Source organism: Talaromyces rugulosus, chromosome V, assembly GCF_013368755.1.
Source record: "Talaromyces rugulosus chromosome V, complete sequence".
Lineage (NCBI taxonomy): Eukaryota > Fungi > Ascomycota > Eurotiomycetes > Eurotiales > Trichocomaceae > Talaromyces > Talaromyces rugulosus.
The window spans coordinates 2443259-2465817 of NC_049565.1; the positions used below are offsets into that span (position 1 = coordinate 2443259).

At 47.1% G+C, this 22559-nt stretch overlaps 7 protein-coding genes across 7 annotated transcripts; 3 read left to right on the top strand and 4 right to left on the bottom strand.

Annotated features, from left to right (window-relative positions):
- Positions 1 to 343: 343 nt before the first annotated feature.
- TRUGW13939_09396 (uncharacterized protein) lies at positions 344 to 1709 on the bottom strand (the record flags this gene model as incomplete). The annotated part of the gene is made up of 3 exons (XM_035492518.1): positions 344 to 1158; positions 1210 to 1586; positions 1657 to 1709. The coding sequence occupies 3 exons, from the start codon at positions 1707 to 1709 to the stop codon at positions 344 to 346; spliced, it is 1245 nt and encodes a 414-aa protein (XP_035348411.1).
- Positions 1710 to 1737: 28 nt separating this feature from the next.
- On the bottom strand, positions 1738 to 2148 carry TRUGW13939_09397 (uncharacterized protein; the record flags this gene model as incomplete). The annotated part of the gene is made up of 1 exon (XM_035492519.1): positions 1738 to 2148. The coding sequence occupies one exon, from the start codon at positions 2146 to 2148 to the stop codon at positions 1738 to 1740; it is 411 nt and encodes a 136-aa protein (XP_035348412.1).
- Positions 2149 to 5031: 2883 nt separating this feature from the next.
- Positions 5032 to 6331, top strand: TRUGW13939_09398 (uncharacterized protein; the record flags this gene model as incomplete). The annotated part of the gene is made up of 4 exons (XM_035492520.1): positions 5032 to 5343; positions 5406 to 5788; positions 5848 to 5943; positions 6022 to 6331. 4 exons carry the CDS (start codon positions 5032 to 5034, stop codon positions 6329 to 6331), a joined length of 1101 nt encoding a protein of 366 aa, XP_035348413.1.
- Positions 6332 to 7202: 871 nt separating this feature from the next.
- On the top strand, positions 7203 to 8717 carry TRUGW13939_09399 (uncharacterized protein; the record flags this gene model as incomplete). Its single annotated transcript, XM_035492521.1, has 5 exons — positions 7203 to 7210; positions 7267 to 7479; positions 7540 to 7871; positions 7922 to 8194; positions 8536 to 8717. 5 exons carry the CDS (start codon positions 7203 to 7205, stop codon positions 8715 to 8717), a joined length of 1008 nt encoding a protein of 335 aa, XP_035348414.1.
- A 1372-nt stretch (positions 8718 to 10089) lies between these two features.
- Positions 10090 to 12792, bottom strand: TRUGW13939_09400 (uncharacterized protein; the record flags this gene model as incomplete). Its single annotated transcript, XM_035492522.1, has 1 exon — positions 10090 to 12792. One exon carries the CDS (start codon positions 12790 to 12792, stop codon positions 10090 to 10092), a length of 2703 nt encoding a protein of 900 aa, XP_035348415.1.
- Positions 12793 to 16769: 3977 nt separating this feature from the next.
- Positions 16770 to 21173, top strand: TRUGW13939_09401 (uncharacterized protein; the record flags this gene model as incomplete). Its single annotated transcript, XM_035492523.1, has 9 exons — positions 16770 to 17304; positions 17367 to 17835; positions 18248 to 19126; positions 19510 to 19550; positions 19642 to 19754; positions 19808 to 19861; positions 19910 to 20092; positions 20146 to 20436; positions 20499 to 21173. The coding sequence occupies 9 exons, from the start codon at positions 16770 to 16772 to the stop codon at positions 21171 to 21173; spliced, it is 3240 nt and encodes a 1079-aa protein (XP_035348416.1).
- Positions 21174 to 21460: 287 nt separating this feature from the next.
- TRUGW13939_09402 (uncharacterized protein) lies at positions 21461 to 22514 on the bottom strand (the record flags this gene model as incomplete). Its single annotated transcript, XM_035492524.1, has 2 exons — positions 21461 to 21939; positions 21998 to 22514. 2 exons carry the CDS (start codon positions 22512 to 22514, stop codon positions 21461 to 21463), a joined length of 996 nt encoding a protein of 331 aa, XP_035348417.1.
- Positions 22515 to 22559: the final 45 nt, after the last annotated feature.

Genomic DNA, 22559 nt, shown 5'->3' on the forward strand with positions numbered 1-22559 from the left:
AAGCTTTTTTTTGCCAATTGCTCCGGCGCAGCCTATTTGTCAGTGCTCGTTTGATATTTCCTAATTCGGTTAATTCAAGTAACACAGACTTACATTTCCAAGATCTAGAGTCTAAGCCACATCAATTAATGATATCTCTGACTTATTTTAATTTATTCACAAAATACTCATTTCTGATTATCCTTTTGTACTTTTTCTTCTGCTAGAGGAAATCTCGCTTCTAGGATGATATACCAGGGATCATTCAAATGGCCAATACTGCTGGTACTCAGCTTTTTCCTCGTCAGTCTCGGCCAATTGCTCGAATATCTGATCTTTAACTTGACGGAGGGCAGCTTTGCAATCATTCGTATCGCTCGTGCTCGATGAAGCCCTTGTCGGGCCACAAATCGCCCATTGTCTCCTTGACTTCTGCAACAAGCTCGGTTCCTGCTACTGCACCGTCACTATCCAGTTTGATACGCTCGAAATCCACCTCTGAAAAGTCGAACGGGAATGGGGTGTCGTCGGTTACTACGGCAGGTAAGTCCGCCCACGTGTCCTTCAGATCGACCAGAAGCGATTGGAAGTGCGCCTCGCCATATTCAAACATGCGGTGGGCGAGAAATATCAGTCCATACGCAGCCGTCTTTCGAAATTCGACTACTCGATACAAGTCTGGGTTTTTGGCATGCATGAGTTTCCGCCATGCGATGAACACGTTTTGAACGGTATATTCGCGCAAAGCCGCGGACTTTTCTTCAGGGGAAGAAAGCTGAGAGAGTTTCGGCTTTGGTGCCAGGTCGAGTGTTTCAGGCTCAAGGCCATTATCCCAATCGAGAAAGGCTGGGTCAGGGCTGTGGTTGAATAGAGGCGCAATATTGCAAGACTGCCAGTCGATAATACCTGTGATCTTTTCGGGATTGTGCGGGTCAACGAAGATGTTATCATCGTGCAGATCATTATGCCAGAGGCACGGATTGGTGATGGTGGTGTCCTTCGGAATAAGAGAGTTGACGATTTGTCGATACCATGCTAAAGCAGTAAGTTTCTTTTCAGTGTCTGGTCGGTAGAGCTTAGGGCCACAGAATAAGGCCATCTGTTTTGGGGGTTTCAAGGTCTGGGTTGCCTTCATCTCTCGCGTTCCGACTGCTTGAAGGTACTCCGTTAGAGAAGCCCCTGTAGATTTGTCAGTGATTACACAGAAAAATGACACGAGCTCCAACATACATGGCCCTCTTTCAGTATCTAATATTGATCGGCCCCCGTCGAACCAATCGCGACCTGTAGTCGGGCCAATGGCAAACTCCGAATCTTTGACAGCCTTGCCATCCTTAACGTAGTGGCTGCCTACTGTTGCTGGCTGCACATCTCCCGCGTAGTATAAGCTGCCATAATGCGAGAATGAAATGCTCAACCACTGCTTCTGGAGACGTGTCATGGCAAGAAGTACTTGGAGCTTCTGGGGCAGTTTCATGTTGCCCCAGACTTGAGACAATGGAACACCCTCGATTTTGTCCATGATGATAAATTCAGCCCCAACAGGGTGCGATTCTGCTCGCGAGTTCCATGAGTAGACACGAGGTGCTGGTGTGTCGAGAACTTTTCTGGCCTCACACAAAATCAGTCGCATTATCAAAAGGACTCGGCGTTTGATGTGCAGGATGATGAACGTACAAAGTCCATCGTAGCGACTTCACTGGCAGTAGTAAAGTGCGGAACGCCAGCATTCGGATTAGGCACCTTGGCCACCACTTCCTAGCCATCATCCATCGACATGAGGAACGATTTATTGAACATGCCGTCGGGGAACTTCTTGATAGAGATGCATTGTGCGGCGCCGACAGAGTCTGCCGCGACACTTGCGAGCCTATTCAGATCGAATCTGATCTCTCGCTTTCGAAGATTCTCTGCCTCATCAACAACAAAACGGCCACGTGTAAATTTGAAAAACTCATCGTTAGAATTCCAGTCTAATGTAGATGAGTCATGCGCTTGAATCTCGTTCAGGTGGCCATGTTTACCTGGTTGAGAAGAGCCCAGGCTGGCGGTACAGTGATCGTAATATGGTTTTGGAGCATTGAAAATTGAGCGGCAGTGTTGCTTCGAGTTTGTTCTTATACTTTGAATGTTGTTGCACCAAAGACGCGCGGATGAGGTTCGGCACATTTCATTAACTGCCTCTGATAATGCTCACTTTCCAGGCAAGCCCGTAGCACTCAATCACGCGAGCATCAAATTGGCGACAAATTGGTTTGGTGGCTTGTAAATACATATATGTGTATATTACTGTAGGATCCTCTAAATCTATTAATTTTTCTCAAAAATGGTTCTTTTTTCGTAAAATATTCCCTTTCTATAAGGAAATTTGTATGGGAAGGGGTCAAAAAAAAAACAAGTAATTGGCTAATAAAGAGATTTTAAGCAATTTTGATATGTCGCAAGTTGCTTATAGCGAGGAGTCAGCTTATATAAATGGTTGCTTTTAGACCCCTCCACCGGACTAATACTGCTACGTTCCGCGTCTCAATAGTAAACTCACTTCTGGTCGTAATAGACAGCGATTGACAATCCAATTCATAAAGATATACCTTCGCATTTTACCTTTCCATCATAGGGCTCCACTTGTTCTCTCCCTATATCCATGACACATATCCGCCGCTAATTCCTAAGACCGATTTCATAATCCCAGACCCGTGGTGCAACCAGTATCTAACGTTGATGAAAAGGCATACTGCCGGGCAAATACACTATGGAACTGAAACCCTGGAAAGTTATAGTGTTAGGAGATCCAGGTTGTGGAAAAAGCTCGTTGCTAAGGTCGCCAATAGATGGTTAATCTTTTCTTTATACATACTTTAGCTAACTGATTTTGACAGAGCAATAAACAACATTCATGTCAGTCTTGAGACCCTTAGGTAGGGCATGGCTAAGCATAATCCGAGTCTATAGAAGGTCCCGTCCGTTATACAATATGAAGCAGATCCATATCCAACAATGAATATGAAAGTGAACCCTAGACACTCCAATGTCGAATTTGGGTGTAAAATCGTGGACCATATCTGGGATGATAACCGCTTCAGACCACTAATATACCCGGACACATATCTTGTCTTTCTATGTTTTGCAGTTGATTCGCCCCAATCACTCCGGAATATTAGGGACCAAGTACCTCCTATCCCACAATTTTTTCATTGGATACAATTGATTTGCCAACATGGATAATTAATAATAGTGGGCACCTGAAGCAATGCAATTTTGTCAGGGGAACCCCATAATACTGGTCGGATGTAAAGCAGACTTGCGTGACAATCCAACAAAATCGCGCCCACCAGACCTTGTTACAAAGAGAAAGATCAGTCAGGCTCTTCTTTATCAAATTTATATTTACTTAACTTGGTTTTACAGGCCAAAAAAATCCAAAAGAAAATTGGTGCCTATGCATATTTTGAATGCTCGTCCGTAACCGAACTGGGACTCAGAGAATTGTCTCAGACAGCTGTGGACCAAGCAATTGCGTTCAGTAGACAGCCCATATTCTGTACACCTGGGGGAGGCTGTACTATCTTTTAGTCTTATTCAAAAGCATCTTGGCTGGTGATGTACGACCTTGCCGTTCGAGCCACCCTCTCTATAGCTGTAGTAGCCGTCGGGTATGAGGAGTCTCAAACCAACAATAATATTAATTTTGGATGTTTTTCTTTGCTTCAAATATTTCATAATATCAAGTAGAAGCGAACCGCAAAATCGTTCCTCTGCCGAGCAAAGTGGGTCGTCGATCCTTGTCAGGAGAGCCCAAGAGCTGAGCAAGGATCGATCGTATTATTAAGTTTCGTTAGGCTTGTTGATCAGTGAATTACGTGTTGCTTTGAAAATGTTTTTATAGACCGGAAATGTACTCCGTAGAGTAGTTTGTGTTCGCAAAACCCCCATCTTATAGCCAGATCCTAATTTTCATATCATCTAATAGTAGCACTAGCTCAAGGGCTACTCGGTTGAGGCGTCTTTAACAGGGCTAGATGATAGTGGCACAGATCGCTTTAATTTCAAATCCGGGGTTAGGGCAGCGGAACCATCAGTAGCCTCCAATAGTCTTCCTCGACATTGTCCAATTAATCGTTGTCTCGGCAGACTTCTAGACTTTCAGCTGAAAGCCGGGAAATATTTCGCGGCAAATTACCCTGTTTGTCTAGGGAAAGATAGAATAATAACAGAAGGATTCACATTGTCCTTCGTCTTGTCCATAACAAATTACTCGTACTTCAACCAGTCTTCTCTCTCTTTCTTTTGACTTTTCGCCGGAGTAAAAATTATAGCCTTTAAAAAGTATCCGCTGTGCTGTTCACATGCAAAAACGGCAAATCTATATTAGGGGTTTAACAGTATATTCAGTATTAAATATTTATTTTGACTAAATGGAACAGTTTACTAGTCTCCAATATACCGAGCACATATTTTCTTAGTCTATTACATGTAGGCCATACTGAACGATTATATTATATTATCTTCCCACCATGAGGTCCAAAGCATGCGCAAGACTACAAGCGAAATAAACCGGTAAATACGTGCGTGCCAATTTGCGAACAACCTTAAAACTCGTATTACCCCCCTACTTCTTACTAACATTCCCACATGCCGTGTATGTGGAGTAGCTGTCTATGTGGAACTTGCCTTTCAAATGCCGGTTTACTTCAGACTAAACGGCCACTATTACTATATACGGCTCGTGATTATGGGGTGGCAACTTGAACTGAGTTCCAGGAGCGTTCTCCGTTCCCAAGTATATTTACTAGTTGAATTTTAATACCAATGATCTCACGTGTGGAATATATGTACCGTCAAATAACTCGTACAGTGACGCCACGTGAAAACACTAGTAATACCTCGGTGCTTTGATGTTGGGCACTTGGCACATTAGCCTGAAAATTGGGAAAATCCAGGGTCTAGCATTTTTACATATAAATGGTTGAGTGCTATGATTTTGACTCTCACACATGACTTCATTCCATTTCCAGAATTCATCCAACAGCTGCCAGCGTGGAAAAGGCAAGCATGGATCCCAACACAACCCCAGCCCTGGAGCCGCCTCCCGGGGAAGTCAGCAATCTTCACGATCCATACTCTCTCCGCGTTTACATGTATATTACAGCGCCCGTGGCGCTGGTTCTTTCAACCGCTGCAGTCCTTCTTCGGGTATATACCAAAGCCCGGGTGACACGAAGCGTGCAATTCGAGGAATACATCTTAATGATATGCCAACTCGGAAATTTCGCTTTCACGGGCCTGATGATTTATGCGGTGCAGGTTGGACAAGGAACCCATCAATGGAACATCTCCATTGCGAATGTTCAACGGATTATTGAGGTACTCTTTTCAGAACCCTGAGAAATAATTTTTATCATAGCTGACTTGGAAATGTCACTTAGCTCGCAAACATAATAGAAATCATATACTGCCCTACTATCCTCGGCGCAAAAACCGCAATGGTATTGCAGACACGGCGATTCTTCGTGGTTAGCAACCGCGGGAAGATATACTGGCTACACGAAATCCTACTATGGACCAATGTGGCATGCTACTTTGCCCTGATGTTGAGTTTCATCTGTACCTGCATTCCCCGAAACAAGTTGTGGGAGCCAACAGTTCCGGGGAGGTGCATATCGTCCAGCAGCATTCTCATCGCTTCGTCTGTTCTCAACGTGCTCTCCGATGTTGCCATGCTTCTTCTCCCGCTGTGGGTGGTGAAACAACTTCAGCTTCCTCGCAAAATCAAAATAATGCTCAGTGCGACATTTGGGACAACAGTCTTGTATGTCAAGGTCCCAATAAATTATAGTGCATAACGGTGTAGCTGACTATTTCCATTAGAGCCAGCATATCAAGCACCTTCAGACTGATATATGGAGTGAAATTAACTCACACCGAGGACTTCACCTGGGGAATAATGCCAATTGGGCTGTGGGCGTAAGCAATCTTACCACTACCCATTTATAAATGTCATATTTTGCTACAGGCCGTGCTAACGACTATGGACCCCTGTAGTGTCGCCGAAATTGCCAGCATCATTATCGCGAGTTCATTCCCGATGCTACCAGGGTTTGTCAAATACGTCAAAGATCAGGTGAGGTCCGGTCAAGGACAATCGTCCTTGACCCGGTCAAATTACAACGTGTCTGGGCAAGAGCAGGGTCAGAGTGTTGTTTTGAGTAGCACCAATGGAAAGCGATTTTCACTCAAGAAATCTGGTGACCGAAACAGTTATCGCCAGATACATGATTCCGCTGGTGGGAATCACAATACGGGAGATATCACCAAAACTATCCGTATTGAAACAAAATCTGACCTGGCATAAGGATACCTTTGACTTTTCTTTTGTGGATGGTTGGACAGATATAATAATAATAATACAAAACTGGGTCAAAGGCTTCTTTTGAAGAAATATCTTCGTATTATCTTAATTTTAATAATTTACAAGTACAAAACTGTGACCTACATAGTTACTATCGTGTTAAGTGTACTGGATGCTGTTCACCAGTTCAATAAAATTTATATGAAATATCCCGATACACGATAGCGACAAAATCCATTACCGATGTGGCCCAATTATACTTTATTCGAGATTCAACTTAAATTCCCACCATTAAACAGAGCTTGGTATGTGTTATTTTGTAATTCTTCCATGTAAATTGTCATCTGAAAACATTCATTATCCTTTCTCATACACCGTTTTCTAAGCATATTGGGCGTTCTATGCAGCTTATGCAATCTATGTTTGTTCGGATAAGCAAGGGTTGTATCATACAAGTTTTCTGAAAAGTTCCTCGCTATAGAAAAATGGTCTATACTAACTGCTTTAAAAAATATTTCTATTTAGAAAAAATAAGACTAGTTAATATTAGGATTTACCCATACTAAATGTGGTAAAAACAAAGGAACAGTAACAAACCGAATTTTGGCAAGGCTGTACGTATAGTACCCCTATCCGTTTCGTCCAATGACTGACCTTCATCACAATCAATTCAGAGTTAGTCTAGCGCGAGCTAAAGCTTAGTTCAATGGCACTGGCCCGCAAGTCTCAAAAGTTAAGATACCATCGGCATATAATACTACTATTTGCATAAAAGAATGCTATGAGGCTATGGCCACCTTGCTAGGACGAGCCATTCCAAGACGATTAAGCACAGTTGGGACTAGGACTATATTTCCACTGGTGTTGCTTGCGTATGCTAGAGTGAGCACCTCTTCGTTTAAATCATCCTCAACCTTGTCACAAAATGGAAAATCCAGATCGCATACGCTCGAAAAGCCACTATCGCTTCCAGTTAGCGGGTTCCCAACGATCAATGCCGATCAACTAGTTGAAGAGGAGGAGTTACCAGACTACCAAGCTGATCGATTCTATCCTGTTCGACTGGGTGAGGTGTTCCAAAATCGTTACCAGATACTCGCAAAGCTTGGTTACGGCTCTTCATCGACTACTTGGCTAGCTCGAGATTTGGGGTAAAATGCCGGAAGATTACATTTCTCGTTTAGGAATTCTGGGCTAACAACTTCTTGTAGAGCTCATCGGTATGTCGCGCTCAAGGTGTATGTTCATACCTCGTTGGTTCATCGTGAACTTCCATTTTACCATCATATTGCCCCGCGTATTGCAAATGGCAATTCGCATAAAGGACAGGAAAATATCCGGAGGATGTTGGATTCCTTTGATGTCGTGGGTCCACATGGCAAACATGTCATTCTTGTCTTTGAACCTGCACAAATGAGCCTGCGCGATATGAAACTGGTGTTTCGACCAGATGGGTTTGACGAGGATTTTGTCAGGGGTGCGATTACTGAGCTTCTTCAGGCCGTGGACTTTCTTCATTCACATGGGGAAGTTGTACATACGGGTATTTTCACTTGACTATCACTCGCTCGCTTATCCACTGATATTTGATAGATATACACCCTGGAAACATGCTACTGGGAGTTCAGGACAACAACCTACTAAAAGCCCTCGAAGAAAAAGAATTCTCGTCCCCAGTGCCTCGTAAGCCAATTTCTGAATCGTCATCACGGACAATTTATCTCTCGCGTCTTATGCGTCCCAAGGAAGGCCCCATGCTCCTATCAGATTTCGGCGAGGTCAGGATTGGCCCAGGACCTCACGCCAGAGACATTACTTTATGTGGGATGGAGCTATCCCGTGGATATTTGGAGTGTTGGCTTGACGGTTTGTGCTTCTTTCTTATTTGTCTATTCTGAGCTGCTTTCTTTCCGACGAAAAACTAAAAAAAAAAATTTGGTAAACAGGCCTGGGACCTTCTCGAACCGAAAAGACTCTTCACAGCACGCGATGAGGATGGCGACCTTTACGACGCTGCCCATCTCGCCCAGCTGATAGCTGCATTGGGGCCTCCTCCGGCTGAATTTCTCGCAAAAAACTCGGAGAGAAAGGCTGATTTTTGGGATGAACAAGGCAAGTTTTTTTTTTTTTTTTTTTTTTTTTTTTTAAATCCACGCTTTCACTTTCTTCATTTAGAGAACGCAAAAACTAACTCTCGTGGCCAACAGGAAACTGGTTGAGCCTTGCACCCATTCCGGATAATCGGACCATAGAGACTCTCGAAACTCAACTAGAGAACAAGACGGAATTCCTCCGGTTCCTTCGAAGAAGCCTAACTTGGATGCCCGAGAAGAGAGCAACGGCAAAGAAGCTCTTGCAAGATCCCTGGCTTACGGGCAAGAAACTCTAGACAACACCGGTTTTTGGGGGAACACGGATACCGTTCTGCAACGTTGCAAAAAGTCTACACATACCTTACCGTTACCAAATTTACTACATAGATAATTTTATGAGCGTAGTGACTTTCTGCGATATATCAGCAATATTGTAACGTCGCAGTAACATTGCAAAATGTGAACAGTTGTAAACCGTTTATAAATTACAAACTATCTATAACTTACGGAAATCTAATACGTTGCAGAAAATCAATATATCTATATTTCTTGATACATTGCATATTGAATTACAATTAAAATAGAAGTCGCCTGTATTTTTGGCATTCTAATTACAAATTGAGAAGCTGCAGCGAGGCCTGCAGGCCTGCACACACCAGTTTAAAGCACCTGAGAAGCCTGCGAGCCAGTTAGTAAGACCATGTAGAGAAGAGGTTAACAACGTACTAAGAAAGCTTGCAAGAAGCTTGCAGGATAGACTGCGGCGAAGCCTACAAGTCGGTTGCTGAGGCCATATAAAGGGGGGTTAACGACGTACTCAGCTTGCAGGGTGGCCTATAGGCCATCCAACGTTGCTGAACGGTATTCCCGTTCCCCCAAAAACCGGTATTAGAGTCTTATTACTTAGAAAAGTAGAAAGAAAGAGAGAGAAAAAAATTGGCTACTCGTTCAATCACGCTGAATCTACCCTAGAAACCCCCAACACAAGGCGCTTCCTCTACATATATTCATAGACATGTTTTTTATAAAAAAATGAAATGAAATGAACCAATGAGAAAACTCAAGGGTATGTGTGTATGTATGGGCAAAGCTCCCAGAAAAGAAACCAACCGCGCTAAAAAAGAAAAGAAAAAAGGTAAAAGACAGTGTAAAGGAACATCGATGCAATGACAATCGCTGTTCATGAAGGATCATAAAGTCTCTAAAAAAGGAGATAGATAGAGTAGACAATAATAAGTAGCTTCAAAAAAAGGGCACATGCTCATGACCCAATGCAAGAAAAGAAAAGAAAAGGAATCAAAGATCGGAAGAATAGAGAGAGACAGAAAATAATGCTTGCCGAGAAAAGATGTCGGCAAAGATGGTCCGCTTCACAAAGCCAAAGCCAAATCCAGAGCAAAATAAAAAGTGGGACATAAAACTCCCACAGCCATAAAAAGAATCCGTCCAGAACAGCTGTACACGCTGGAACTTTCACAAACACCGACATAGACACGTTGAATATCCACAAGAAAAGTATTAAAAAAAAGAGTTACGCCGTTGATACCCCCGAGTCCGTTAAAAAGACGTTGGACATTGTTCGTAGCCTCCACACTGCGCCTGTATATAACCGTGGAAAAAGACCGAATGAAGTTTGCGCTGATGATAATGATATGATGATTGTGATATTTAGTTGCCGTCTCCCCGAGATTTTTGCTTGTCCCTCGTTTTCCAAAACATAAGACGGCTCATGCGATTGTTTTTCTTCTGGTTCACCTCGGTTTCGTCCGCCGGAGGCTTCTCCTCGTGTCGAAGTTTGCTCTTTTCGCCGTATGACCCGCTCACAAGCCTGGACAAACTCACAAGGCTAGCTCGCTTCGCCGACATTGAATGGCTTGATCGAGGAGGTACCATATTATGATTAGAAAATGACATTGGCCGTTCTCCCGACGTTCGTGCGTAAAAGCCAGATGAAAACCTTCCACGGGAATTTGTCTTGGTCGAAGCACTGCTACTCAGGGATGGAATATCCTCGGCGGAATACTGAGCGGGGTGGTTGAATGTGGTCTGGTCGGTCATTGACGAGGCCGTTGCAGAGTGGGGCCCTTCAAAAGACATGTTTGATGGGTCAGGAGATGGGAATGCAGAGCTCGAAGGCTTTCGGGAAGGAAACGATAATTGCGGGAGACTCCCGCTGAAATCAATAGGCGAAGAGCATGGGCGTTTTTCAAATGTCAACATGTGTGGAGAGACATCTGGACTTCCGACATATTGAGCACGGGGAGGCAACCATTGATCTGGTTCAAATATCTCAACAGATTTCTTCGATGCCATTTCTTGATACGACGAAGTGCGAATGGCAATGTTCGGGTGGGTATCCTCAATGATAGCGTCACCCGGCCCATCTTCGAGAACAGGGTCCGCAACGGGCCTCTTGGCTACATGAATGCCAAGTCCATCATCGAATGGGGGAGCTGGCACTGTTCTGTCTTGCGTGGGGACGCGGAGTGTATCACTACTCGAGGGCTGTATTTCGTCTTCAGCGGCGCTTGAGACGGAAGTATCGGCGTCTTCGGATGTCGATTCATAGTCGTCCTCATGTTCAGCCAAGAATGCATCTTCCTCTTCTTCATAAAAGACATCTGCATGGGCCATGGTTGTATCGCTACCCAGCCTAGGGAATCCGAGAGCGTTGCGATCGATAGGAGGCATTTCGGGGGCACTTTCGGCACGACGGTGATATCGCATCTCGGGTCCAACAAATTCGCCTCGCCGGCCACCACTGTACATACGTTTGGTTGCCTGGGAAAATGCACTGCCGGCTACCTGGCCACCAGAGTTCATTTCTGGTGTGTTGAAAGGGCCCAGGGCGGCATCAAGGTCAATCACTGGGCTAAAAGTATCATCAGGTGCATTTTGTTCGTAAAAACTGCGTGGTTTCCAAGCAGCCTCAAACGTAGTACCGGTCTCGGACGCTGGTTCTATGTCCGGGTTCATCGAGACAGGCGCATTGGGATTGGTGGGCGTTCTAATGATGACCGTGTTATCGGTATCGAAATCCACTTCAATAGACCCCATGTCGGAATTGGTCCGGGTCAAAATAGGTGGTGGAGTTGGACTTCGTCGCGATATCTTCCTCACCTGAGTTCGCTTGCTCTTGATCGGAAATATAGCACCAGCCCACGAGCGCACTTTTTGTTCTCGTTTGTCTCTTTTAGCAGACCTGCGCATTTTGCGCGCCGAGTCTTCTCGCGATAATGTGCTGGATGCTGATTCCCACCTATCGCTGGACAATTCACGAGCCATATCGGTAGCGCCTGGCATTTTGCCTGTGGAACCATCCTTGCCATCACGATCAGAGGCTTTCTTCCGGTGCTTCTTCGAAGACTTTTTCTTGGTCTTGGATTTGGTAGAAGCTGTGTCTACAGACTCGGACGACAACCGATATGGTTCGCTAAGCCTGTTTCCGAGCGACGACCTCCGAAAAAGCGGTAAATCCGGAAGAGGCATATGATCCATGGGCTGAGGAGCCATTAACGAGGCGGCGTCTGCAGTCTTTGGTCGAACCTTGGGTTTTTGTGAATACTGGTTGTCTGCTTTCGTAGGAGTAGCGATAGGAGTGGCGCTGTTGACACGGGAATGACTTGGGCGCACAGTAGATAAAGTGCTGGAAGTTTCATTCGAAATCAGGGATACCGGACGGGGCCTCTGTGCTGGAACGGCAATGGTGTTTGTGATGTCGGGGTTGTGTTCGTCCGGCCGGTCCCCGGGCGATTCTGGGGGTGTTGGGTGATGCAGCAAACTGACTGCTGAGCGAGACATTGGCTGCATGATGTTATCTTGGAATGCATGGTTCATATCAGCAGGGCTTGTGGGAGCGCTGCCAACTGTCAGTGCGGGAGGAAAGGCCTTGGTCATTGCGGACAAGTCCATGCTTGACATGGCCTGGGAGCGGCGATGAGCATGGCCCCGTCGACCAGGGCCGCGAGGAGGCCCTCCCGGAGCAGGGGCAGGGGCAGGAAGCGGCATCCCAGGCACGTCCATCTCCGACTTCCCTGGACTGGAACTCAAGATGCGAGGGCTTGGAGGCCCTTCACCACCGATGAGTTCACTGGGTCGTCGACGATGGCCGCCCGGCCGAGGCACCGGCACCGCCGATGTTGACGGGCTGGGAGCATGTAGATTGCCGGGGTTGAACGAGAATGTCGGTAGAGGTGGTGGGTCGTTGTCGTTGTCTGCATCGGATGGTCGTCTAGGAAACACAAAGGGTGGTGGGTTTGGACGGGTTGTTGGCTCGTTCAGGTCGTCCATATTGAAATCCATGGTGCCGAGGGGCGGATCCGGGCGATACGCCGACTCTGGGGCATGAACTGTTGTAGCTGTCGAAGCCATCCTGGTCCGCCTGGCCTGAGCGATTGATTCCTGGGTATTTTGTTGACCGAGTACGACCCGACAAGTGACGAGTTGGATTTCCTCTTGGCCACTCTCGCGGTATAGGCCCCCAGGCTGCCGAGAGACTTTCTAGGTTGCCGTGGGAGAAAGTCTAACCTGACTGGAGGCCGTTATGGTTGGGAAGAAAGCATCAAGAGACGATGGGGGGCGTCGCACGGAACTCGGAGCCAGTCACGAATGAATCCGGGGTGGAAGAGGACAAGCCCAAGGCGCAGTCGGGATAGCTATATAGAGGCGACAGCGCGGTACGAAGAGGGCGTATCAGTGCGATTCGTGAGAGAGAGAGATCGAAAGGGCGTTGGTGTCTGTAAGGAACGGACGGCCACCAGAATGGGCCAGACGGGTGGAAGGGAAGCCGGGGGAGGTTAAGGGGCGTGTCGACAGCCAACTTGGGAGACGAGGGCCAATTCCGTCAAGGAGGAGCAAGAAGGGAAAAGGAAGAGAGAAAAAAAAATCAAAAGAAAGAAAGGACGTTGCAACAACACAAGGGAAAAAAGAAGGAAGCCCTTTGGTAGGCGTTGGGGATAGGCGGCGGCGGATGGGCAAGGGCGACGGGAGTCGAGAGGCAGGCTGCGGAAAAAGCATAGGGGACATGAGTATGATTGTTTTGGGGGGTGGGGCCGGAGCACAGCCAACCAGCAGCGGCCATGGCGGCGTCAAGTGGGACCACTGCATGGCTCAGACCAATCACGGAGGCCCAGATCGTGCAAGTGGGGCGTGCAGGGCCGAGCGGTCCTATGAGGGGCCGGCTGGGGATGGTCTTGCCAGATTCGGCCACGGCCCACCCGAATGAGGCCGAGTTGGGCCCAAGTCGGCCGGCTGCAGCCCGTCCGCCGGCCTGATTGGGGAATAAGGATTGCCCTTCAGGGACAAGCGGCTGCTAATTGGCTTGTTGAAGACCCGCTGCGGGGCCGCCAGCCCAGCCGCCATGTTCCTTCCGGGTAAGGCTGCTGGCGCTAGTCAGCCTTTGCATTGTCTCGGTCTCGGGCGTGTGTCCGACAATAATATTATTTTATTATTATTATTAGCATCTTGTCCGTATCACCACTATCAGGTTTGCTCGGCGGTGACGATACCCTTATTATTCTTGTTATTATTTCCATGATTTGCCAGACTATTACTGCCTGCCTACGTGAGCCAGGTTGGGTAATTTAGAGTTGGCTAGCCAGGTGAGACCGTAGCATACAGGTCGCTTCGCTTTGCGTTGCCCGTTTTCCGACGGTGCCATCGGTTCGTCGCATTGATTTGCAGAGTTAAATCTTATTAATATTATTATTATTGTTTCTGACGAACCGACCATGGTCAGACGATCAATTATTTAACAGAGGCCCCTAGCCCTAGCACAGTAAGACCAGACCAGGCTGGCTGTGTGGTCGCACAGCCAACACGTAACTAGTTAAAAGTTAATGAGCTAGACCGACGAAAATAATAATAATGCCAACATTTTGTGGTGAACTAGTAGACGTCATGATCCAGAGATCGTATCTATCGTTTTCATCTTCTGTCCGGAAGAGCAGCCCGATTGGTTCTGTCGGCTCCAAAAACTATTTTTCCAAACTCAAAAGTTGCACTCTTTTCTCGCCACAAGAAAAAAAACTTCCCTTTTGAACGAGTTCAGCTGAACAAAATTTTGTTCCAATCAGTATGTAAGCCCGAGGCTGAGAGTCCGGGGTCACCGAGATCCAAATAATGGCTGCAGAGTCTGGACTCTGCAAAAGGACCATCCCTTGTTTCCCTGCTCTGTCATTCATTCCAGTCATTATTATTATTGTTCCAATAGTGAATATTATTATTTAACTCGTGTTGCAAGTGTCTTTGATTCCCTTGCTCGATGCATATGCAGGCCCCACCGGGCGTTTTGTTGCCGCAGCCAGTCAGAAGCAGAGGTCCGCGTAGTCACGATCGTCATGCAAGTCACAGGAGAAATAATAATGTCCGCTAAAAAAATTAATATACGTAGTACGGAGTAGTCTGCAATACTATTAGACACGTCGTCGTAAATTCCAACATTGAAGTAATCTTTCCGAGAGATCGAAAGGAGAAAAAAAAGGTAAGATAAGCAGTATTGATTGCCTTGGCAACCACCCGGCCTTGCAGCTGATTTGTTCTCCGAGCGTCTGGTTTGGACCAGATTAAAATGTTCGGCGAGCGCCTCGAAGCCGATCGACAATTTAGCGACTACGCAACTAAGGTACGTACATGATGCTCTAGAACGGGATGACACTTCATCGCCGTATCGTTTCGGTGTGATTGGCCGCGCTGGCTCGGGCGACGTGTACAATTACTACTACTAATACTATAGCCAATTTGCCACTCTGGGTCGAATTTGACGTGCTCAATAGGAGCACACTTATGCCAATAATAACAAAGAAAAAAGAACAAATAATTTGAAATAAATCACTCATAGACGGATACGTACGGGAGTACTTTTAGTACATACATAGTAGATTAAGCTCCCCGCATTCTCCCAAGTAGGCTTAGCGCCGCTACTCGTGATATTGCAGTGGAGCCTCCCCCATGCGCGCGGCCAATTATTGGCTGGCGTGGCCCCACCCGATCCAGACGCTGACGACCTCGGCTTACACAGCCACGGCTGCACTGCCTCTACACCTCTGGATATTATGTTAGTATTATGGATTATTGGACTATTGTGCAGAGTACAAGGTGCCGTTTGATCGGGATCGACATGCAATGTCACCGCAAATCCCCGCATAAAAAGGGGATGGTTAGCCCGTCTAATTAGAATGTCGATCATCATGACAGGCGCTATGTGCTTCATGTTTATTACTATTACTATCCCACACCGTATTATGGCATGGATTATAGCATGGATTATTGCTATGATCTCCTTTTTTGGGGTCGGTATTTATTCCCCGTGAGATCTCCAGTCTAGAATTCCGCCCCTATCATGTCGCTACGTATATACGAACTGCTTTAGAGTTTTGGACCCAGTGACTGCAGATATCACTCCGCATATACTAATAACCATCACTCGGCCCCATCGGCCGACACTCTTTCTTTGTTTAAGTTCTTGGATGACATTTGGGGGCTCTGTTATTTTATCTTGAATACGAAAGGTGGCCTAGTTTTTAAGATCCTGTGTGGTTGTCGACGTGTCCAATCTAGCACATGCATGTACGGTCATGTTCGTATATGCAACAAGTATATGTAGATGCTCTTTGTTGAATGAATGTATACGAAGCTAGTCAATGCAGGCTACTATAAGGCCATTCCATATGTTATACGAAATAGCTTGATAGCATTATTGATAAATCTCCAGTATAACTATTACATGTCGACTAGTGCATATATGCTTCAGTTCGAATGTTGGCCTGCAAGAGCAATCATTTGATATCGATTCATTAATCAATTGGTTCTTTAAAATGTGCTTGATATCAATACATCAAGAGACCAGCTGACAGTGATCTTGTACGGCATACATGTACATATGTAGTACGAACCTGGACTACCTAATTTACTATAACCCCATTAAATATACAAATAATATCAATTGATGCCATCAGTTGCGAATATAGAGTTGCACGCTGCTTATCTAACAAGACTTAGTCAGAACTCAATTTCTTTCTTGGCCAAATCACCCCCCAAGTGCTACATAGATTTAATACTAAAACTTACCTCAACGCTTCTCGTTAATAAATTGAATTATTAATCTGGCAAAATAATCCCGGAGATTACGAGTCCAGAACTGATAGCTTATTGGCTGTTAGCCAAAGCTTAACAATGGTGCCGAATGACGCAACGACGCTTTATCGCGATACTCCCCGCTCAAAGCCCCTCTTCACGACTCTTCTCTCCTTGCTATTTCTTCCCTTTCTTTCTTTTTTTTCTCCTTATTTTTCTTTCATTCCTTTTCTTTCTTTCTTTCAAATTCCCAGTAGAGAAAAATTTACCAGACAATGCCTCTTGTAGCATCCACCGGCAAGCCTAGGGCCATCCTGGGCCTGATGACCTACGGCCTAGACACCAGCACAGGCGCCCGCATCACGTCTCTAGACGAGTTCAACCAGCACCTAGACTACTTCCAGTCGCAAGGTTACAACGAAATCGACACTGCCCGCATCTACATCGCCGGCCAACAAGAAGCCTTTACGCGCCAGGCTCGCTGGAAGGAGCGCGGCCTGAAGCTAGCCACCAAGGCCTACCCAACACAACCAGGCAAACACAAGCCGGAAAACCTGCGCAGCGATATCGAGACCTCGCTCAAGGAATTGGGCACCGACCAGGTGGATATATTCTATTTGCATGCTCCGGATCGGTCGGTCCCATTTGCTGAGACGCTGGAAGAGGTTAACAAGCTGCACAAGGAGGGCAAGTTTGTGGAGCTGGGTCTGAGCAACTACACGGCTTTTGAGGTTGCGGAGATTGTGACGCTCTGTGCTGAGCGTGGCTGGGTGCGGCCGACGATTTACCAGGCCATGTACAATGCTATCAGTGCGTTTACTCTTAAAGATTTTTTTTCCCTAAGACAGTCTTGCTAAAACGATAAACTACAGCACGAGCAATCGAGACAGAGCTCGTCCACGCGTGTCGCCGGTACGGCATCGACATTGTTGTCTACAACCCTCTTGCCGGCGGTTTATTGTCTGGCAAGATCAAAAGCAAGGACATCACCCCGGAGGACGGCCGCTTCAGCGACAAAACCGTTTCGGGCCAGCGCTATCGAGACCGCTACTTCAAAGAAGAAATATTCAAGGCTCTGCAGATAATCGAAACCGCCGCTGCCAAGCACAGCCTGACGCTGCCCGAGGTTGCGCTGCGATGGACGGCACATCACTCGGCGCTGAAGATCCAGAATGGTGGCAATGATGGGGTTCTCGTTGGTGTCAGCAGTCTTGATCAGCTCAAGAGTAATCTCGCGGATCTGGAAAAGGGTCCGTTGCCACAGGATGTGGTTGATGCGTTGGATGAGGCGTGGCTGGTGTCAAAGGCGAGGACGACGAATTACTGGCATCTTGATTTAAAGTACACGTACAATACGCAGGCTGCGCTTTTCAAGGTATAACAACGTCAATGCTGTGAATACGGCATGGCATTATTCTAGCTGTTTGAACATAGCCGATATATGTTGTAATATAGCTTTATGGGATGTCATAATTGGTGCAGTTATATATTTGATACATATTTACTGCTTCAAAGACAATAGAATGTTTGCTTCTTATTTTGAATTTACTTGTGATGGCTGGAGATGTGCTCCACTACATAAGAAACCTCCCGAGATGCATGTGTACTTCCCCTCTACTTACATCCCACATCCGCAACCAGCCGTTGACATTTACGCTCGACCATCCAAGCCTTAACACTGTACACCAAAAAAAGAAGAAGAAGAATAAGAAAATTCAACTTATATATACTACACAATGGCCGAAGAATCCAGCAAACGCTTCAAAATCCTCGTCGTCAACCCCAACACATCCACACACATGACCGACGCTCTCAAGCCGATTATCGAACAACTCAACTACACCGACATCCACTTTGACTACTTCACCGCACCACCCCAGTCCGTGACTCTGCCCGATGGACGAGTCATCGATGGCATCCCCAGCATAAACTCTGGCGAAGACTCTGTTAAATCCGCGCACCATTGCCGGCCCTTTGTCGAGCCGCTGATTCCGCAATACGACGCGTTTCTTGTAGCTTGTTACTCTGCACATCCGCTGGTAGGTATGCTCAGGGCTACTATTGCAGGATTGGAAGCGAAAGCGCGACAGGAACAATCAGAGACGCTGTCCGTGCTGGGTGGCGAGTTCTCGGTCAAGACACGGAGATACGTGACGGGCATCTTTGAAGCCAGCGTGTCCAGCTCGTTGATGCTGATTAGTGCGTTTCATTTACAAGGAGACTGGAGTCTGCACAAGGTGCAGGCGCAGGATACGTTTGGTATTGTCTCGACGGGCGCGGTTTGGAAGCCCGAACTCACTACAGCCGTGACCGCGATGCTCAATGGGCCAGACGACAAATCTGCTATTGTTTCTGAAGGATCCTCCTCAGTGCCTCGCTTCGCAGGTGTCGAGACGACTGGTCTGACCGCAGGCGAACTACACGACACACCGGCCGATGAAGTGCGCAAACGCATGAGCGATGCCACGGCCAGACTGCTCAAAAACACATCGCGGCCTGTTCGCGCCGTGTGTCTGGGCTGTGCAGGCATGGCGGGTATGGGCGAAGCCGTGCGCGCTGGATGTATCCAAGCATACGGTCAGGCTGAAGGGGAAAGTGTGCATATTGTCGATGGAGTTGTGGCGGGGGTTGGGTTGGTGGTGAACGCTTGCAAAGCTCAATTTTGAAAAGGGTGGTGGGTAAGTTGACGACTGATGATACTGATTTATGCATTTACGGGGTCGTTCTGTTATTTTGCTGTTATTTATATACTTGTACATATTAATTAAGTTAAATATAAAATTTTGTCTGTGTAATGAAGCAATGCTGTATGAAGCATAATCTATTCCCCGCCTTATCGGCAGCTGCCTATCGCCTAGTTATCGGCCCAACCTCAACGCGTAGACTCCGCCAACCCACGCGTCCACGTCTCCCCAAACTGCGTCGACTGACGATGCCCACACAATAAAATGCCGAGGCATGTTTACCTTTTGATCCTGTTGAAATTTATATCTATTTACTGACCGTCATTTACAGAGAAATAATAACCATCCAAGCCGGCCAATGCGGCAATAACGGTGCGTCCACACAAACCTCCCCCGCGCGGTCAACGAAACCCCAAAAACAACAGATGAAAAGAGGACCAAAATTGACTTGTCGCGGTGATAGTTGGAAGCCAATTCTGGCAGCAGCTCTGCCAAGAGCATGGAATTAATCAGGATGGGAATCTGGAAGACTTTGCGACCGAGGGCGGAGACCGCAAGGATGTTTTTTTCTACCAGGTGTGTTTTTACTACAGGAAACAAAGAGGTTGGTTGCTGATGGCTGTAAACAGAGTGACGATACACGATATATCCCTCGGGCTATTCTACTCGATCTCGAGCCTAGGGTGAGTTACAATTTTTAAATAATAATTCATTTTGTTTTGACATAACAGGTGATCAATGGCATCCAAACCGGACCGTACCGAAACATCTACAACCCCGAAAACTTTTTTATAGATTCACAAGGCAGCGGTGCAGGAAACAATTGGGCGTCGGGCTATGCGCAGGGCGACCAGGTACAGGAAGAAATTTTCGATATGATTGACCGCGAGGCCGATGGTAGTGACTCTCTAGAGGTGAGTCAATCCATATAACTATCAAGTATAATGGCTTAAAAAGAAATGGACAGGGCTTTATGCTTCTGCACTCCATCGCGGGAGGCACAGGCTCCGGGCTGGGAAGCTACATGCTCGAACGCATGAATGACCGATTCCCCAAGAAACTCATCCAAACGTACTCGGTGTTTCCGGATGCCGGGGCGGCCGATGTTGTTGTGAATCCGTACAACAGTCTTTTGACGATGCGCCGGTTGACGCAGAATGCAGACTCGGTGGTGGTGCTGGACAATGGCGCTCTGTCACGGATTGTTGCAGACAGAATGCACGTCGCGGAGCCGTCGTTTCAACAGACGAACCAGTTGGTAAGTTTTCCACTTTCTTGAGGTATATTGGTGGAAGCATTGCTAAAAAAATAAATTTCAAGGTATCGACTGTAATGTCCGCGTCAACAACAACCCTCCGCTATCCCGGATACATGCACAACGACCTCGTCGGCATCATCGCTTCCCTAATCCCGACACCACGCGCGCACTTCCTCGTCACATCCTACACGCCCTTTACTAGCGACAACATCGAACAAGCACGCACGGTCCGGAAAACCACAGTCCTGGACGTAATGCGCCGTCTCCTACAGCCCAAAAACCGCATGGTCTCGGTCACACCCAGCAAATCCAGCTGCTACATCAGCATCCTGAACATCATCCAGGGCGAAGCCGACCCGACCGACGTGCACAAATCGCTACTGCGCATCCGCGAGCGCCGGCTCGCCTCGTTTATCCCCTGGGGACCCGCTAGCATTCAGGTAGCGCTTACCAAGAAATCGCCATACTTGCAACATACGCACCGCGTCAGTGGCCTCATGCTTGCCAACCACACCTCGGTGGCGACCCTGTTCAAGCGCATTGTGCAACAGTACGACCGACTACGCAAACGAAACGCGTTTATCGATCAGTACAAAAAGGAAGCCCCCTTTGCCGACGGGCTGGGTGAGTTTGATGAAGCAAAAGCCGTAGTGGTGGATTTGATCAAGGAGTACGAGGCAGCCGAGAAGGAGAATTATTTGGATCCGGACGCTGGACAGAAAGAAGTCATTGCATAGTTTCTCTCTCTCTCTTTTTGTTTTTTTTTTTGCATTCCGGTCCTCTCCCTGTGATACCTTCCTTGCTGGAATAAATGGCGTTAGTTTGTTGAGGAAATATATGAGATAGGTGTCTGGTAGATTATTGCTTGATGAATCGATTTTTATATTTATATCATAACAGCATTCATAGAATTCAATATAACGCCCGTGACCAATGCTTAAGTCGCTTATATAAGAATAAGAATAAGAATAAGAATATATGTGTATATATATATACAGCACGATACCTGTCGATAGAATCGAGACTATCGCTCCAAAGACGTCGGCGCAATCGCAAGGATCACTACTAGACTGGACACAATCAACCCCGCGGCAACAAACGTGACAAGCGCAACACTGCCACGACTCGCCGGGAACTTGCCGCGCACAATCCAGTATTGAGCCTGAAAATAGCGGTGGAAACCAATCAAAAGGATCAAAATGGCAATGGCAATGAAGGTCGCGCCGAGCGGTTTGCCGACGTTGCGTAGGCGGGTGTCGTTGGGTCCGCCGCTGCTGTCGGTAGCAGAAGGAGTGAGGAGGAGGAGTTCGAGGAGCGAGGATGAAGAGCCCTGATCGATGGGTAGAATAGGGTTGACGTCGGCGTTGGGGTTTAGTGAGTCGGATGAGGTTTGGTGGTCGGGTTTGGGTGTGATGGAGCTGTTGAGACGGAATAGTTGGGTTACGGCAATGCCAATGGATGCAAAGGCGAGTGACGTGCGTAGCCAGGCGAGGAATGTTCGTTCTGATTGAACAGGTTAGCAATAGTTATAACCAGTATACTGCTGAAAAGGATTACTCACCCAATGCAAGATGGTCGCGTGCGACACTGCCTTTATTGTCCAGCTCCAACGCCCCGTACTTGTCGGCGAAGCGTCGATGCCACGACTGCTGTGGGCCATCATCATCTTCACCATCGTCATCATTGGCGGTATCTTGTCTGGTTAGAGTGCTGTCCGGTCGTGACCGTCGTCGACTCAGTTGTCCGGTTTGTTGCCCATTTTGCTGCCCGCTTTGAGCTGCGTTACTCGTCGTATCCCTCGACAGGTTGTCTGTCGACTGGTAGTCCCGTACAATCGGCGAGTTATTGTTTACTATAGGCGTCTCCTCATTCACAGCCGTCATGTTGTTTCTTCTGCTGTAGGGGCTGTTGTTTTCTCTCCCGCGGGACGGACTGTTCTGCGGGGTAGGAAGATTGCTCGACCACGAAACGGTCCGAGTCAGCGAGTTCTGCGACGTGCTATCCTCGGACTGGCGATTCCTCGGGCTGATATCGACAGCCTGGGCGTTAATGTTATTGCTGTTATCTGGCGCGGGCATGATGGCGTGCTCTGAGGCGGGATGAGCAATGTAGTTTCGGACTAT